Raw genomic sequence first — 15,379 nt, 5'->3', positions numbered from 1 at the left:
CGGTTACTGGAATCATGGATAGGAAATGTCTATAAAACCACTAGATGTGAAAAGATTTGGACCATTGAAGAAACCAAGCCAAGGAGTGACTTTTGATACTGTGAAACAGAAACAGTGGACTGTGTATCAAAGCAGATAAATTCTGCCTTTGTTTGCTTCGTGTTGCATCTTTTAGCTAAATAAGAACAAGCAAGAGTAAGTGAGGGCAATATTTGAACACTTTAAATTTCCTACCCAGCATTTGTTTTACCATAAGGATTTTTGAAACTGTTGTAGAGAAACCCATTTTGAACTCTTGTACACATATATAGGAAGCTTGCATTAATTGTGGTTGCCATGTTCCGCTTAGCTCTTCATTTGTCCTGGGCACATCATTTATGGAATTCAACCCTGTGTAGAGGAGCTTTGGCATACTTTGGACACTCGATTACTTTGCAACCAAATAGTTAATTCCAAGTCCCTTGGAAGGCCAATGTAATTTTTTTTACTCATCCTGGATAAACAAACACAACTGTAAGTGAATGAAACCTGTGAGAGGTTTGAATTCATCTCCCTAGCCCTCAATTATCCTGCAGAAGTGAAACCATATTGCCCGCTAATTTAGGTGTTTCTAGTTGTATTTTTCCAGTCACCACACATAGTTACTTGGGTTTTTCTTTAGTTAACAGACAGGGGGCTTTGCATTTGTCTATTCACCATAGTTCTCATCAGACACGGATTTTTCAGAGAATTATTAACTCAGTCTGAGAAGATACTTTGTGTATGCTAATCAGTCCTTTTATCGGCATCCTGAGAGCCTTCAAAGTAGTATATTTGAATTTTAGTGTCTTGCTGAATTACCTGCGGAGCTTCCAGCAGTCAGTGGTAGAGGATTGCATGCCAGTGGTAAAAATAGAGTGAAGATTACTGATACAGCTTTAGCCTGGGTTCAACAGGCACCGATTTTACAGCATGCTGCTTGTGTTTGCATTGCACTGTACAATAAACAGCAGTGACCCCATATTTTGTAGTCAGTATATTCTACAACTTCACACTTCAGGGATCAATTATAGTCTGTACCGTAAAAGGATTATAGCAGCTTTGTGTAGGCCTGTTCTTCTCCAAACTACAGATACAGTAACTAGTTTGTAGCTACTGCAGATAAAGAAACTACAGCTACAGCAGATAAGAGAAACAGTGTTTGGACTGCTTTTGTCATCCTTGCGAAGTTGGAACTTCAAGATAAAGTGGCAGCTCACTAGATCAGTTCTGCCGGAAATGGCAAAATCAAAAAGCAGCCAGTAATGAAGGGAACAGGAAATAATTGTGTGTGTGTGTATGTGTGAAAGTCTAAGTCTGCCTTAGAGGAACCTCTGCTGTTTGTTGTGGGTGCCCAGAGGCAGAGACACCAAGGAGTCAACTAGTATTGCAGGGCTAATTGTTAGAGATCTGTTAGATCTGAGCAGCTACCTGAGAAGACAGACCCTCTGGAAAATCCATGTTAGGTAAGGCAGTGGAGGCAGCAGTGTAGGAAGAGCCCTGCTGCTGGGGTTTCTCTCTCTCTCTCTACCTCTGCTGCTGGGGTTTCTCTCTCTCTCTCTACCTCTGCTGCTGGGGTTTCTCTCTCTCTCTCTCTACCTCTGCTGCTGGGGTTTCTCTCTCTCTCTCTACCTCTGCTGCTGGGGTTTCTCTCTCTCTCTCTACCTCTGCTGCTGGGGTTTCTCTCTCTCTCTCTACCTCTGCTGCTGGGGTTTCTCTCTCTCTCTCTACCTCTGCTGCTGGGGTTTCTCTCTCTCTCTCTACCTCTGCTGCTGGGGTTTCTCTCTCTCTCTCTACCTCTGCTGCTGGGGTTTCTCTCTCTCTCTCTACCTCTGCTGCTGGGGTTTCTCTCTCTCTCTCTCTCTACCTCTGCTGATGGGGTTTCTCTCTCTCTCTCCCTCTCCCTCTGCTGATGGGGTTTCTCTCTCTCTCTCCCTCTCTCCCTCTGCTGCTAGGGTTTCTCGCTCCCTCTCTCTCCCTCTCTCCCTCTGCTCTTGGGGTTTTTTCTCTCTCTCCCTCTGCTGATGGGGTTTCTCTCTCTCTCTCCCTCTGCTGCTGGGGTTTCTCTCTCTCTCTCTACCTCTGCTGCTGGGGTTTCTCTCTCTCTCTCTACTTCTGCTGCTGGGGTTTCTCTCTCTCTCTCTACCTCTGCTGCTGGGGTTTCTCTCTCTCTCTCTACCTCTGCTGCTGGGGTTTCTCTCTCTCTCTCTCTCTCCCTCTGCTGATGGGGTTTTTCTCTCTCTCTCTCTCTCCCTCTGCTGATGGGGTTTCTCTCTCTCTCTCCCTCTCCCTCTGCTGATGGGGTTTCTCTCTCTCTCTCCCTCTCCCTCTGCTGATGGGGTTTCTCTCTCTCTCTCGCTCTCTCCCTCTGCTGCTAGGGTTTCTCGCTCCCTCTCTCTCCCTCTCTCCCTCTGCTCTTGGGGTTTTTTCTCTCTCTCCCTCTGCTGATGGGGTTTCTCTCTCTCTCTCTACCTCTGCTGCTGGGGTTTCTCTCTCTCTCTCTCTCTACCTCTGCTGATGGGGTTTTTCTCTCTCTCTCTCTCTCCCTCTGCTGATGGGGTTTCTCTCTCTCTCTCCCTCTCCCTCTGCTGATGGGGTTTCTCTCTCTCTCTCCCTCTCTCCCTCTGCTGCTAGGGTTTCTCGCTCCCTCTCTCTCCCTCTCTCCCTCTGCTCTTGGGGTTTTTTCTCTCTCTCCCTCTGCTGATGGGGTTTCTCTCTCTCTCTCCCTCTGCTGATGGGGTTTCTCTCTCTCTCTCTCTCTCCCTCTGCTGATGGGGTTTCTCTCTCTCTGCTGCTGGGTGTGAGTGCATTTTTTCATGTGGCATTGCTATGCATGAAAGAGATTGAGAGGACTTACACTGATTTGCTGTCATTCAGAAAGAAAATATGAAAACTTTTCTGAGGTTTAGCTTTCATAAATTACTAATTTTCTTCTTTTTTTTTTTTTTTTTTTTTTTTTTTTTTTTCTTTTCCATTGCAGTTTGAGTCAATTTGATTACAGTACAAATTTCACTGCCCCAGACAGAAAGATGACAAAGCACTGGATCACATTTTTGCTGCTCTTGTCAGTTACTGTGGTGAGTCTTAATCAATTTTGTAAATCACTTCTAATTTTAACAAGTGTTTACAGAATATAGAAATGCAGGAACAACTAATCTCGTGATCAAATGTGGTTTCTGCACAGCAGGATCTTTATCGACCTTCTGTTCTCCTTTTAATTCCTGTGGTAAAGAGACAGAAATAATACTTACCTCTGCTGAACCCAGCATATCCTTCTTGAGCAGAGAACTTTACAGTAAGAGCTGACAAGATGTGTGAGCTGTGCTCTGCAGACCCCAGGAAGAGTGGAGGAGACATCCAGCTCTGATTCAGAGGACATCCTCAGAACTTTTCATTTCACCCCTCGTATGACGGTGGTGTAGGATTTCAATCTGCAGCTTTATTTTACCATGAAGTTTAGTAGCTTCCAACAAAATATTTAACTTTTTCAAATGCACATAAAATGTTCAAGTTTTGAGCAACTCTTTTTGAAGTTGTTGTTCCATTATTTTTAATAACTATAAAAGTGGATGTCATGTCTTTTGAATACCTTTTATGTTCCGAGGGTTGACTTTGTCTCACAAGATTATAGAGAAACCAGACAGCTCTAAAGAAGCCAGAAGCTTCAATGCATGCAGTGTATGGAAAGCCTTTTGTTCATAAAGGATCATTCTGAGCCTGATTCAGATGCCTTCTAGACTAATGTAACTTGCATATATTTTACACAAAGCTGTTTATATACTTTTGACTGTCTAAGTGCTTCCAAGGCATCTTTTCATTGTTATTTTACAGGTCTTGCAGATTGTTACTCCCCCTGGCTCATTCAGGAGAATAGTTATCAAGATTCAATAGTAAGAATTGCTAAATCAGTCAGAAAAACACACAATCATTTTGTCACTAACAAGATTTGAAGATCATTTTCCTTCATAAAAACAGTATTTTAAATATCATATTTGAAAGATTGATGTTTAAGAAGTTTATATTGGAGTTTGTACATGACTTGCTAAAAAGAAGCCTTTTTCCTCTTAGTTGTTTTCCACAGCCATACCATCAGAAGGGCATCAGAATATGACAGAGGACTATGCTCAGCTGAGTGTTACACGGAATAAAATCATGACAGCACAGTATGAATGTTACCAGAAAATTATGCAAGATCCTATTCACAGGAAAGAAGGTAGAGCTTATTTTCTTACAAGGTTTTACAAAGGCAAATGGCCAACAGATACAATTTTGGTAATTTAGGATCCATTAGTTACATAAATTTCCTGTCTTGGGCTGTAACTGTATTTGTGCAATTTGTTTAGAAACATCACTTTAGGATTCATGAAGATAAAGTGGAACATTCTATTACCAGACAATAGCACCACATCTGATGTAACACAAAGCTTTTCTTTCTGATGGGATAAGAAAGCATTAGTCTAAATAGATATCCTGGTTAAGAAATTTATTTCATTAGATGCTTTTATAAAACCTCTTTATCCCTGCTCACATCTGCCCTTAAAAATGCAAAGCATCTTGGTACACATAATTTTGTGTAATTTCCCTGCTCTGAGGCTTGTATTGGTGTCATCAGTGCTTTTTCTGATCACTCATTCAGAGCTAAGCTCAGTAATTCTACCTGTCACTGTATCAACTCTTTCTGACTTTTAACTTCTGGAGACATTGAAATGCTGTTGAGGCAAGAAGAGGTGATTGCATTCCTTTGCAATGAGTTTTTTCTCTTCTGAAATTATTCTATGGAGGAACTGTACTCAGCACTGGTTAGGCCTCACCTTGAGTCCTGTGTCCAGTTCTGGGCCCCTTAGTTTAGGAAAGATGTTGAGTTGCTGGAATGTGTCCATAGGAGGGCAACAAAGCTGGGGAGGGGTTTGGAGCACAAGCCCTATGAGGAGAGGCTGAGGGAGCTGGGGTTGCTTAGCCTGGAGAAGAGGAGGCTCAGAGGAGATCTTATTGATCTCTAACTACCTGAAGGAAGGTTGTAGCCAGGTGGGGGTTGGTCTCTCTCTCCCAGGCAGCCAGCACCAGAATAAGAGGACATAGTCTCAAGCTGCTTCAGGGGAGATTTAGGCTGGATGTTAGGAAGAAGTTCTTCATAGAAAGAGTGATTGGTCATTGGAATGGGCTGCCCAGGGAGGTGGTGGAGTCACCATCACTGGAGGCGTTTAAGGAGATAGTGATGGATGATAGGTTGGACTCGATGATCTCAAAGGTCTTTTCCAACCTGGTTAAATCTTTTCTATTCTAACTGAATGTTTGGAGGTCAGAAATGGATATACTACAGTATAAGCTCATGTCCAGCCTGAGGCACTACAGCTTCAGAAGGACCTGGACAAATTGGAAAACTCCCAGGTAAGAAGAGGAAGAATTACATGGTGTTTGAGAAATGCAGCCTTTGAGATGAGGGCATTACTGATTTTGTTAAAGGAAAACTGAAGATGCTAAAAACATCTTGAAATCTGTAGAGAGGGTCAGTTGTTCTGCATGCCTTTTGGAAAAGATTTGTTTGTGAAACTCCAGCTCATTCTCAAGAAAGATTTAAGATGATAAAGTTTGTGTAGAGTGCAATGAGGCACTGAAACAGGCTCTTGAGGAACACCCTGGACTCCCTCTCCCAAGAGCACTTAGAGAAGCATCTGTCTGTAATGCTGCAGACTGGGCTCTGCCTGGGGCAGAGGAGCTTCAGCAGCCCTCCTGCCAGGCTTGCTGATTCTTCTAGCAGCCCAGGGTGTTTTCAGTCAGCTAGTAAGTATATGCCTAGGCTTGGTAAGCATCCAAAGCATAATATATTGAGTGCAATGATCTTTGCAAGCTTAATACTCTGTTAATGTGCATTTTTACTCATTGCTGCAAGTGAGAAACTTGCCTTCTGCAGTCTTACACCTTACTTTGGAGAGACTGCTACAGAAAAAGGGTCATTTTATTAATCAGGTCTCCACTTGTGTGCAGGGCCTTACTGCAACAGGACGTGGGATGGCTGGTTGTGCTGGAGTGATGTTGCTGCTGGCACTGTGTCAGTACAGCGTTGTCCTGACTACTTTCAGGATTTCAACCCATCAGGTAAGTGTGCTGGGCTTCTACATCAACGTTTTTCTTAATAAAATGAGATTTTGGGTCTTTCATGCCCCACTCAAGTCACGCTCCAGAATTTCAGTAACTCCAAACCCATCATTTGCACTTTCCCTTTATCACATAGCAAACTGGCAAGTTACTTATTTTCTTTTAGGAAATCTCTCATTGAGAGATTCTATGAGGAGAGGCTGAGGGAGCTGGGGTTGCTTGGCCTGGAGAAGAGGAGGCTCAGAGAGCAGAGTCTACAACTACCTGTGAAAGGAGGTTGTAGCCAGGTGGGGGTTGGTCTCTTCTCCCAGGGAACCAACACCAGAACAAGAAGACACAGTCTCAAGCTGCTCCAGGGGAGGTTTAGGCTGGATGTTAGGAAGAAGTTCTTCATAGAAAGTGTGATTTGCCATTGGAATGGGCTGCCCAGGGAGGTGGTGGAGTCACCATCACTAGAGGTGTTTAAGAGGAGACTGGATGAGACACCTGGTGTTGTGGTTTAGTTGATTAGACAGTGATGAGTTGGACTTGATCTCAAAGGTCTTTTCCAACCTGGTCTATTCTATTCTATTCTACAGATTTAGGAAATAGAAATTGGCATTAGATCGCAATTGTTTTCCTCTTAGAGAGGAGCATTTCTCTTGGGCAGACAAGCAGTATTAAGTTTTGGGTTTTTTTCTTTTATCCCAGTTTAGCAATTGTAGTCATGAAGAGTTTCTCCCACAAGTGAATCTCTTCCTGTTTCTGTAGGATAAACTTTGCATCTGTGAGCAGTGGCAAATGTCACAGACTTCCACTCTTGTCTCCTTCTGTTGCATTTGGTATTTTCCCAGGGTCCTTTCGTGCCTCTATTTGACAGTAGAACCTAATTATATGGTCCTAGAAATTTTCCACTTTGGTCCTTGAGCAACATCTCTGTGGATGTTTTCCTGTCTATCCAGTCCTAATTTACGGTGGTAGGATGTCTGACTTCAGTTTAGATTTTAGATGTAAAACAAACCATTATATATTCTTGTCACTTCATCTGGTAGTTCTGTAACAGTCAGTTGGATACATTTTGTTACTTACTAGGTTGGAGGAGGGAGATATATTTGTTTTCTTAAGAAAACTACATCATCAGTTGCCCTTGCCAAGCAAAAGCAGTGGCCTCTAGTTTCTCAGAATTCATAGTAACAAGCAATGTCTCTCTGGTCGTATTAATAAAGCTGTCATTTGTTTGCCAATCTTTCTTTATTAAATACTCAAAATCAGAAAACAAAACTTCAGTGCTGACTGTTGTATTTTTCTTTTGTTTGTCTTTTTGTTTTGTTTTTTTTCCCCATCTGATTTGAATGTAGAAAAAGTTACAAAGATTTGTGATCCCAGTGGGAATTGGTTTAGACATCCAGAAAGCAACAGGACGTGGACAAACTATACCCAGTGTAATATCTATACACATGAAAAAGTGAAGGTAAGAAAGGAGTCATGCATGTTACAGTGTCTAGAAACTGATCTGAAAAACTTCGGATTTGAAAACTGGAGTAGCAGCAGCAGAACTGGCACAACATCACAATGCAATAAGAAAGCATGTTGAATGAAAAGGATGAATTGTGCCAGACAGATTCAATATCCCAAAGCCACCTGCTGGGGTTACAGTTTTGCTTATGACTCTTTTAAATGTGTAGGTACAAGTACTGGTAAGTCATCCACAATCATTTAGTGGCAACCATCTACTGGTATGCCTTATAAGAGCAGGCCTTTATGTTTTGCTGTGTGATTTTGAAGTAAGCTCCAAGTTCAGCAGAACTGCAGGAGGTCTGCACATCTCCGGAAGGCATGCTGAGCACAGGGGCTTATCCAGTTAACTCATCATGACAGATTTTCAGCAGCTGCACAACCAAAGTTTTCCTTGGGATTAATACATCTCCAAGGCAGCCTTACGTAAGAGTTCAGATGTTTGGGGGTTTGTTTTCTTGGGTTTTTCACCCCTGTGCAAAAAGTAGATAATACTTTTGGTTTGGTTTGGTTTGGTTTACAAGAGGTAGGCAAGTTGTAATTGAGTGGATTCACCACAGCATCTTTTGAGGCCAAAGGGAAGTCAATGATGCAAAGTCCTTGTGGTCCTTTTCCTGTGTATGTCCTACATCCTGGCTCCCAAGTGCCATTTTTTTTCAGTTTCTGAGATGTTAAGTTGGTCACATGAATGGAAAATACATATTTCCAGTTTGTTTAAGTGAAGTTTAGCAAGCATCCAAAATTATTACAGGCCAGGCAGCAAAATACTTTGAGAGAGTTGTTTGCTGTATATCAAAGGTCCAATCTGTGCACACAGAGACCCCTGTAGAGATACTCAAGGTAAGGCTCAACAGGGCTCTGGCTAACCTGATGTAGTTGAGGATGTCCCTGCTTACTGCAGAGGGGGCTGGACTGGATGACCTTTGAAGGTCCCTTCCAACTCAGACCATTCTGATATGTATAGATGATATTTTTATAGACTTCAGCTTATCCTGAAGATGCTAATCCACTGACAGGTTTAGAAAAAGAAAAATTCCTTCTTGCTGAAACACTCTGTGATGTGTGAGGATATAACAGATAAAACTGAATATTTATCAGCCTTCCACCTAACATTCTTTATGAAGCATTCAGCTGTGGGAAGAAGCAGTGAATTGCAACTGTTAATGCCAAAGAATTAGGAATATAAAATGTAGGTCAGGATAGGCTGTAAATTGCTTTGGAGCTCATGGAAAAGAGATAGGAGATTGAGCCAAAAATACTGACATCTCTTAGGGATCCTAACTGCCTGTATTGGTGCTGCAAGAGTGCTTTAGGGTATTTACCTAGAAACCAGGCTGAGAAAAGGCGGTCATAGGTGATAATGAGGCACTTCGGTATTGCTTTTTCTCAAATTGTGAGACACTGAATGTCCTAATGACAAAGATGCTACAGTTCATTGATTCTTGCTAATATTTGGCTGGAATCTGAGAGAATGTTATTGAGACAGAAGCAGATCCATGCAGATCCTTCTTTATGAATAATGAGCTCATTTCCCTCAGCTCTTTTGCCAGCACATTTCAACTCTGTTGTGTATCAGAAGCTATTGTTTAAATGGAATAACAGCTCTGAAGAAAGTCTTGCTGCTGTGTGGTGTTCTGTTAAGCAGCATTATCTTTTCACTTTGCTTTGCAGGGGAAAGGTAAAGCAGAGTGAATGTGAGTGTTGCCCATTGCTGAGTGCATAACCAGCAGCCCCTGCTGTACCACTGTCCTGTGCTAGTTCAACATTGCCTGGAATTCTAAATCCTTAATAGGCGCCTTTGCCTGAACTGGTCACTGAATGGGGTGGTGATACTGACCTGTCACAGAAAGGTGGTCATTACAATGATGGAGACAAGCTTTAGCATTTCAGGGGTAGCTGTTGGGGGTTTTTTGAGCACTTTCAAATTTTAACCAGAGTTTCAATTTAAACCTGTTACATTGCTATTTTTAATTTTATTTTTAATAAGTGATCTCATTTTAAAAACAGGGCTAAAGCGAAAAAATTCCTGCTTGTACAAGGAACTACTTTGTCTTATCTTACAGCCTTCTTAAAGCTTTTACCTTGATATTATTTCAAAAGTCAGAAGCTGCAACAAGCTGCAGTTAGTGTCTTAATTTCATTTTCATAGAGCATCCAGATAGTTCTGCTTTGTTGTTCTACTATAAGACTCAAACTGAAAAACTTCATTTCTTTGTGTGTAACATAATAGCCTTACATTTAGAGGAACAAGAGAAATTTTGGGAGGTAGACTCCATGACTGAAAGCAGAAGGTTTGTTACCGGTAGAATTTAATATATTTATTAATTCAAAGAATTAGTGAAAACCTGTTGCATATCTGAACCTACTGGTTCCTCCTTTTTACCTTTTGTGTCTACCACGCTTTCTCAGAATTCTGCAATGTGGCTGTAGGCCTATTTAACCAAGGCAGTTCAGTTTTCACTGGGTTTGAGTCATTTATTTTTCCCCCAAGTTCTTCTTTAAATTCCCAGTGAAAGCTAAATTTTCCAGTGTCAGACTCAACAGCTTGCTCTTGAAGGCAGTATCCTTCAATATTTAAAAAAGATCTACGGGGAAAAATTAATTCATATAGGAAGCACATATTTTGCTTAAGGGTTGTGTTAATAGATGAATCAAGCATCAGACAAGAATGCAGCCAGTACAGTAGCATAAATAGCCAGATTTATGTAAATACTCAGAAAAACTGGCAGCATGTATTAGAAACCCAGTGTTTCAACTGAGAAGAGGTAAGTTCTAGTGATGATTTCAATGAAGCTCTTGTGTGTCCTACAGAGATTTTTAGTTAGACAATGATTTTTGGGATTCTAGACTTGATTCATCATTGTCTGTATAGTTTTTATTTTCTTAATCCTATTATAGCAATTTCTTATGCAGAAGAGATGTGTACCAATATTTGTCACCAATAGCTGTGTGCATCACAGGTGCTTGGTTTCCTTCTTGTTTTGCAGACTGCTCTGAATTTGTATTACCTGGCCATCATCGGACATGGCCTTTCAATTGCATCACTTCTGATTTCTCTTGGCATATTCTTCTATTTCAAGTAAGTGTGTTTAAAATCCTTTGCCTAACACCAGTGCTTGCAACAATCCCAGTTTCAATACGTCAGCCTATCCCAGCATATGGAATCAGTGTATTGGTTTGGTATTGACAGGTTGGACTTGATTGATGATCTTTGAGGTCTCTTCCAACCTTGGTGATTCTGTGTGTGATTAAATTGTAATAAAATTGTAGATATCTTTTCTCAGAAGCCCAAAATTCCAAATCTGCAAATCAGAACCCATAGAATATATTGAAACTAGGAAATAGGAAAACTTTTGTTTGCTTTGGGTTTGTGTTTGAGGGAGACCAATTGTTACCTCTGCAGGCCTCCCTTGTTACCTGGCACTAGTTTAGTTGTCTCTGCAGCGCTTTCCATCGGGTGATGCAGACCTGCTTTATGGTCCTTCCTGTTTCTTATCACTATACCCTACTGTATCTATCACTCCATCTTCTATTTTTCCTAACACCTAAATATGAGTAGCACACACATCAGCTTTGCTTTTCTGGTACTCTGGACTTCAGTTAGGTAGGGCTAGCAGACATTCAACAAAAACTACCCTTTTTAGTCACATCTGGCTGAATATAATATTTCTAGTTCAGTTCTGTGTTATTTCCCCAGGTTCTGGGACGTTTTCACAAATCCCCAGCAAACCAGAGTGTTTCAGTTTTGTTTTGCTCTTTATGAAATCTCATATTCAACATGACTTTTAAGCTTTATTTTTTATTTCTTTTCATCAAGACAAACCAAAACATTGTGGTTATTTCATGTGACCTGTAAAAACAATACTTACCATTTCTAAATGCTCCTTTCCCCCTAAATCAACATGTGAATTGTCCCTGAGTTCCTTACAAGCAGCTTGATTTTGCAGAAAAAACAGGGCTGTACTGTTGTGATAAATGCCACGTAAAGTTTGGCAGACTAAACAGTGTGACAGGAAAAATGCTTTGACATTAACTTCTCAGGAGAAAACAAAAAGATCTGGAATACAACATGATTTTATAACTTCAGAGACAGAAAGGTAGGATTCTTCTGCACTATAACATGAAGAACAAGCCAATTTTGTCAGGGCTTGGGGCACTTGACTGCAAAAGCAGGTGAGCTGCCTCACAGCCATTGGAACTGTCACATTTGTCTAACCCTCCAAGGATTTTTTTTCTCCCTCTAGTAGAAGGAACCACATCTCCTCAGAGAACTGCATGGAATTAATCCAGACCCACAAACCACATTTTCTAGACTGTGGTTATGTTGGGATGTAAAAGGAAATTACAAAATTTAAAGGCAGCTAAAGAAAGTTCTCTACAAGCTGTTCTCTTGGGAGGTACAGTTCCTCTAATGTATTTTTAGTACCAGAGAGTATTTAAGGATCTAGATTAGTACTAGGATGTATTATATATCGACTGAAGCTGTACAATTATTCATAGCTTTAACAGGTGGCTGGCTTGGAGATTTTTGTTTTTCTTTTTAGTGGGTTTTTTTTGCTATTGTGTGGAGATGCCTTTGAATTTGTCATGCTTCTAAAAAAACTGCTCTTGTTAGTCAATTGATAATTTCCAAAGGACATTTGCTGGCTTGTGGATCATTAGAGGATCTTTTAGGCTTGATTATAAAGGTGGTGCTTTTCTCCAGAGGAAAAATGACAGACTCTTCAAATGCCTTCACCTTTTCAAATACCAGCTTAGCTGGGTTATAGTTAACTACTTGAGGTTTAAGATTAAAATGTTTTTGTGCATTTTATTTTTTTCATTTGACATTCTGAATATTGTCTCATTGGAAATACTAATCCAGTTCATGACTTGTCTTCCCCAGCTGGATTGGAGTTTGTGGTTTAACAGCATCAATTTGGGCTATCAACTTGGAACTCTGATATTCCTCTCTGGAAAGTCATATGTGACACACAGAATTAACTTCTTGCATGGCTCTGCTTTCTTGTTCTGTATGTCTGTAGATCATACATGTGGTTATTATAAATCTTCTGTTACAGTAGTTGTGTGGCTTTCATAAAGAAAGAAAAACAAGGCAAGGGAACAGTGAATGCAGAGAAACAGGACCTATAATTTGAAAGACCTCCATCCCCAAACATAAAACCAAACCAATCAACTGAAAAACCCCTACCTGAAATAAGAGTTGCCAATCAAGCTTCATGTCAAATCCCGTGACAGCGGCACTCGGCGCTATGTTTAAAGAGTAGATTGAGAGAGAGGAGGTTCCTAAGTCACAATAAGGTAGTTCCCCCTAAGTGATCTGTGGGTCTCACCAGTTGAGTTTTACAGTGATTGAATACCTTAAAAAATCACATCTGAGACATATCTGGTGGCTTTTGACATGTGGCTTCTTTTCCTTTGGAGAAATTATTTATTTTTTGCTAATGCCCAAGACATACAGGAGTCAAGCTAGGAAGGGAAATAGGTAATTTAGCACGAGGTCTGGTTTTATTTTACTGCATATGGTTCAATCCAGGGGTAGGTCACTCAAATGTTCTTAGATCATAATTATGAGAATTAAGTGATTAAAGGATATTATGTCATTAAGGAAAACAGTCAGAAAAAGGAATATAGGAAGGGTACCAGAAGAGGGAGGGTGGGGAGGCTTAGGAAAGAATCCTTTTATTACCAAAAGCAGTCTTCAGTTTTAAATGTCATCAGTCTTCTTTCTTGGTTCTTGTCCGGTGATCCTTTCAGTCCTTTTATGCCTGGGTGGAGGTGGGTGTGGATGGGTGTGTTTGAATATTCAACAGGAACAGCTGCTGGATGACCCTGAGAGATGGCCCCATTAGCTGTACGTGCTTTTCCTTGCTTCTGCGTTGAATCTTAACAATAAGCAGACGGAATTCCAGAGTTCTTCGGCACTTGTTTACACAAAAGCCCTTAGCTGGAATCTAGCCTTGCCTCTCTTTTCATATAGAAACTGTATAGGAAATAGCCCAACCCTATATAAAAACACATTTTCAAAGAGCACAACCCCCTGACTATTATACTAATCAAACCAATCCATTTTGAACATTTAAAAAACAAAAAAGAAGACCAAAAAGCAAATGACCAAGCTTGATGGAATACACTTTATTCATTATGCCAAACCCAAGCTTGTGTTCTCTGGTTTGGACACTTCTCTTCAGGCAGCTTACTCTTGGCAAAAGGAGGTTTGTATATGGCAGTTCCTTGCACTGCACAGCAAGCAGCACTAGAGTGGTTTCCTTCCCCCGTGGTTAGAGACATGAGGCTTAGAATGTTGCAGGGCCTGAGTGGCAGAAACGCTGCCTGGTTCTTCCTGTGGCACCCTGCATACCTGAACCTCTTCACTTACTGTGTGTATGTGTGGGGTGCTTCATATGCTTTTCTTGTGGCAGTTGCAAAGAAAGCAATCACGAAGATCCCCTCTCTAGCCAGTCCTTTGGGGCTGTTGCTTTTGTTCAGTGGGGGCATTCTGTTTCTTCTTTCATCTGTCATCTTTGCAGCAGTTTTCAGTACACTTCTCTAGCTTCTGTGACTATTCCATAGCTTTGTTTCGTTGTTAAAAGTTCTTCTCCCTTTTGGCCTTCAAATTATAAATTAATCACCAATGTCCATACCTCATCTTTTCTTTCAGGTACACCATTTGAAAAGGTTAGAAAACTTGATTGTTTTCCTGTGTGACAGTTTAGGCTTCTCCCCTGCTGACCTTGTCTACGTATTTGTGATTAACAGTAAAGAGTAGTTGCACGTGTAAGTGACGGGTTGTCCTGTTCCAGTTAGTCATTTCAGTTTGTCAATCACCTGCACTCTGTGTTTATGGCTATTTATTATCAGGCAGATGTGGCTGTAAAGCACAGACTATTTACAGCAGAAGCTTCAGTAAATGCTTTCTCCAAAGTAACCAAGGAGCATTTCCTGAGAGAGATCACAGTCTTTATCACCTTTCTGCTTGTGGGAGAAATTTCTCTGAGTAGTGCTCCCCCTGCAGAACTCGGCTCTGTTCCTGTCTGCCCATGCTGACATCCTGTATGACTGATAGAGTTTAATTATATGTGCTGTGCACCCTCAATCTTCAGTCTGGCAGGATCAGTTTTACCCAGCTTTGTAAACTGATCATCTGCTTTCAGAACGAAGGGGATCTTACTTGCTCTTTGGAGAGTTTGGAGAGTGAAGGTTTAATTGTTTCTATATCCATGTAGGCTTCCTGTCTTCTTTTGTGTTGGTAAAGCAGATTTTCTTTGGAAAACCTTGAATGAGAAGCGCTTCTGCCTCTTGGAATGGCGCAAAGTTAGCCTTGCTTTGTCTAGAATGGCAGATAAACAAATTGGCTGCCACTATGTTCAACTTCTTACATTGATTAATATTATTGAACCTCTGATAAAAAAACCAAAACAAAAACCAAACAAACAAAAACCCAGAAAACCCTTCCAAAGATATTTTTCTCTTTCCTATTATTGCAAGGTTAAAACCAAACATTAAAAATGAACACAATTATATGCAGCTATATATTGCATTTTATAATTGTATCCTATATACTGATTATAACTTGGCTATATACAAATGTCAAGGTAATATTTGCTTTTTTTTGTTGTTGTCTTTTTTCATTTGATTTGGGTGTTTCTCTAGCTATGGGATTAAGGAATACTATGACAAAAATGTGAGTAAAAGAGAATTGTCCTCAGAACTTCTTAGGTGGTTTGGGTAAATGGAAATGTGAGGTAGGACAGCTTCTTCAAGCTCTGGT

The 15,379-nt window shown here is 40.8% G+C and overlaps 1 protein-coding gene across 3 annotated transcripts in view; it reads left to right on the top strand.

Moving 5' to 3' along the window:
* The window catches only part of CALCRL (calcitonin receptor like receptor), a 72,159-nt gene that overhangs the window by 36,587 nt on the left and 20,193 nt on the right, over positions 1–15,379 (top strand). For 2 of the 3 annotated variants that reach the window (XM_068137885.1, XM_068137884.1), the window contains exons 2-6: positions 2,999–3,095; positions 4,087–4,231; positions 6,004–6,114; positions 7,452–7,564; positions 10,596–10,687. In XM_068137885.1, coding sequence (XP_067993986.1) covers positions 3,048–3,095; positions 4,087–4,231; positions 6,004–6,114; positions 7,452–7,564; positions 10,596–10,687 — 509 coding nt within the window. In that variant the 5' untranslated portion in view covers positions 2,999–3,047. Of the gene's footprint in view, positions 1–1,382; positions 1,485–2,998; positions 3,096–4,086; positions 4,232–6,003; positions 6,115–7,451; positions 7,565–10,595; positions 10,688–15,379 lie in introns of those variants that run through there. The other variant, XM_068137886.1, reaches the window with a different exon arrangement.

Source organism: Melanerpes formicivorus, unplaced genomic scaffold, assembly GCF_026170545.1.
Source record: "Melanerpes formicivorus ecotype bairdi unplaced genomic scaffold, bMelFor1.0.p_v2 SCAF_5, whole genome shotgun sequence".
In the NCBI taxonomy this organism is placed as follows: Eukaryota; Metazoa; Chordata; class Aves; order Piciformes; family Picidae; genus Melanerpes; species Melanerpes formicivorus.
The sequence above is the reverse complement of the archived record's forward strand: the minus strand, read 5'-3'. Positions and strand labels throughout refer to the sequence as shown.